The 3,096-nt window shown below is 47.7% G+C and overlaps 1 protein-coding gene across 1 annotated transcript in view; it reads right to left on the bottom strand.

Moving 5' to 3' along the window:
* LOC104983839 (dolichyl-diphosphooligosaccharide--protein glycosyltransferase subunit 1-like) overlaps positions 1-3,069 on the bottom strand; it is a gene marked incomplete at its 3' end in the record, with an annotated part of 12,854 nt that extends 9,785 nt beyond the window's left edge. Inside the window, exons 1-2 of the mRNA XM_010833369.1 lie at positions 905-3,069; positions 82-388 (exon numbers count right to left, since the gene is read on the bottom strand). Of these exons, the coding sequence (XP_010831671.1) occupies positions 82-388; positions 905-975 (378 nt within the window). The remainder of the gene's footprint in view (positions 1-81; positions 389-904) is intronic.
* Positions 3,070-3,096: the final 27 nt, after the last annotated feature.

Raw genomic sequence — 3,096 nt, 5'->3', positions numbered from 1 at the left:
AGGGCCCTGGAGTCCCACCCAAGCCTCTCAACGAGCAGTCCCTCTAGGACTCCAGAGCGGACAAGTGTGGCGAGGGCCCACCTGACTGTAGGCAGGGATGTCACGGAAGGGTCCGTAGTCCAGGAGGTCCTCGGAGCGCGTGGGGTTCCCCAGCTTGGTGTAGCTCTCTACATTCCGGGAGGCGAGCTTCACACGCATGGTCTGCGTTTTGGTCGGGTAGGGCGAGTAGAAGTAATGGTTCCCCTCAAACACCACGAACTGCTTCTCCGACTGGGTGATCTGGGTTGGGTACGGCTGAAGCACGTGGGTATAAACGGCTTCCACGATAACCGAGATCTTGGACCCAGGATCAAGAGCCACTGGGAGCTTGACTGTGAAGAATCTCCCGCTGCAGGAAGAACGAGGGGAAACAAGAGACCGAGACACTGAGAAAAGAGCGGCTCAAAGGCACAGCGATATTTTGTGCCAAGGTGACACCACTGGCCTCTAAGAGACTACCTTCGACCTATTAATGTAAGCCTTTTAAGACAAACGTCCAGGCAGTTCCCTGGTGGCCGAGGGCTTAGGTTCTGGGCTTCCACTGCTGTGGCTCAGGGAAGATCCTGCAAGCCATGCAGTGTGGCCCAAAAACCTCAAACAAAATAAAAACACAAATGTCTACATGTTCATCTCAAGGTTGTTTATAAGAGTGTCGAACAACCCAAATGTCCAACAACAGGGTAAGTGCTGAAAGCATTGCAGTAGAGCCGCACGGAAGGCCGGCCGACACGGAGACGCGTCCAGGCGCGCTGAGGCAGCCCCCGACACGCCGGGTGCGCCAGGCCACTCTCCTGCTGGGGTTCCAGCCTGCGGATAACGTGCAACCGGAGGCGGCGAGGCAGACGCATGCTGGCTGCCACCTTACCTTTGACCCTTAATGCTGGTTTCTCTCACTTCCAGATTGTTCTCCTCCTCATCCTCTCCCTTCACCTGCATCAGGACAAAGGAAGTTATTCTTTTTTGTCTTTTAGCCTCTAAATTTTGAGTCAGCAATTAACTGCCTCAGAATGTCCACGTTAAAGAATTCCTGCTGCCAGAACTTTGTGAAGATCGAATTCTTCACAATTCAGTAACAATTTTTCAACCAAAATACAGGAACACTTCAAAAGACTGACTTTTTCACTGAATAAGCTGTATAATATGCTCCATAAAACCATAATATTTTCCTGAATGATAAAATACACACGTACAAATTAAAGATATACTTCCAAATACAGTTCACACGCCCAAATATAAAGGCCGGAAAGGTTTCTTTCTGGAGATTTTGTTCTTCATTTACACTCAAACATGCATGGGAAAAAACCTGAGCATTATTTATTGGTATAGTAGAAAAGCCTCATGCGTAATGAAAACTGACTTTACTTGCACAAAAGGCATTAACAGTGGTGCAAGCAGCGGCACGACACACTCCTTTCCCCTCACCCCTCCCTCCACGACACACTCCTTTCCCCTCACCCCTCCCTCCACGACACACTCCTTTCCCCTCACCCCTCCCTGCAGCCCAGTGTACAACCACAAAGAGCATGCCAACTCCAGCGGGCTGCAGGGTCCTTCTGAGGAGAGCAGGCGTCTCGAATGAGACTGTGGAGCAGGTGCTAAGGAGAAAGCTTATACACCCACCACTATCTCTTTGCCAACCCAAACTCCACGAAAAGAAAAAAATTTAAGACTACCTTTGAGGACTGAAGCAGTGATCCCCAATAGAGTATGCAAAGCTATCATGAGAAAGCTGTTTGTAGTATCTCAAAAGCCTAAAAGTTATCATACGATCATCCTCAACAGAGTCAAACAGCCTAATAAACACAACCGATTCCACTCTTAGCACAATGGGAACATTCTAGTATATTCCTATTTATCAGGAACTCTCACTGTTCAGCTATATGGTGATTTTGTCTTAAGAACTATTCCTCTTCATTTTTAAGTATTTATCAGATTCACTGCCTGAACTAACAAAAGATTAGAGACAAAAGGTTTCAAATATAGGATGTAAATGAAAGGAAAAATGTCTTTGGTGGCAAGGAGACAAGGAACCACTGGCTCCTAGTCACTGATCCCCACAGTCCCTTCCACCAGCTTCTGAAATTCTGCATGTAAGGGTGAAGATAATTCCCTGAAAATACTTCAAGCAACCGCACCAGGACTCCCAGTCAGTTGTTGGAAAACACACGTCATCTTGGTTAAGTTCATCATCTGGTTATGCCCCCACTGAGAAAGAGGCACAAAGGAGCCTCTCTTTTGGACTCCAAATTAAAAAAAAAAGACTGGATAAATCTGGTGATGGGACCGCGAGGTTTCATACTCCTGCATAACCCTGCCTCTTCTCACCTAGGCCAGAAGAGGCAGTGCAGTGTGCTGAAGAACACAAATGAAGTCTTAAACAAACTAGCCTAAGCCCTGACTCTACCCTAAGACTGCAGGCAGGGGTTTTAACAACTCAGCCCCCAGACTCCAGCCCTCACCTGCAGCTAGAGTACATACACATCAAAGGGCTGTCGTGAGAGTTAAATGAGAATGTCCTTAAAATACCGACGACAACACCCAACAGCAGGTGAATTCTCAGTAAGACACCAGTACAGTAATCCAGGTTGGAAGCGCGCTCTCCAGGCACGATGGCCAGATAGCTTCTGCTGTTGTCTGGTTACTCTGGCAACCTCGCTAGGTAGGAGGAGCTTTTATAAAAGAGTAGGACTTAACAGTTCAGAACAGAAAAGTGAAGTTTTAATCCATGCTTCCACAAAGCTTGAAGTAAAACTGCGTCCTACATCATGGAGGAGGCCTGAAAGGGAACAGGAGTCATTTCGGAAGCATGACCTCTATAAAGGCAACTTTACAGCTCCAAGTTCAGAAGTACGACACTGTAATGACTATTTTCCCAACTCATAATTGAGTAACCACTTAATCCACGTTGTCTAATGGGAACAGCAATGAAAGGCAAACCTCCGTGCATGCGTATCCCCTGCGCCCAAAGCCAGCACTGCCTCCTCGAGGGACGTAAACTGACGACTGAAGTGCCTGGAAGAAAGAAGCCGCCTGGGGAGCCGTTTACTGCTTACTGTC

Source organism: Bison bison, unplaced genomic scaffold (genome assembly GCF_000754665.1).
Source record: "Bison bison bison isolate TAMUID 2011002044 unplaced genomic scaffold, Bison_UMD1.0 scf7180017863445, whole genome shotgun sequence".
NCBI lineage: Eukaryota > Metazoa > Chordata > Mammalia > Artiodactyla > Bovidae > Bison > Bison bison.
This window is presented reverse-complemented; position numbering and strand designations above follow the sequence as displayed.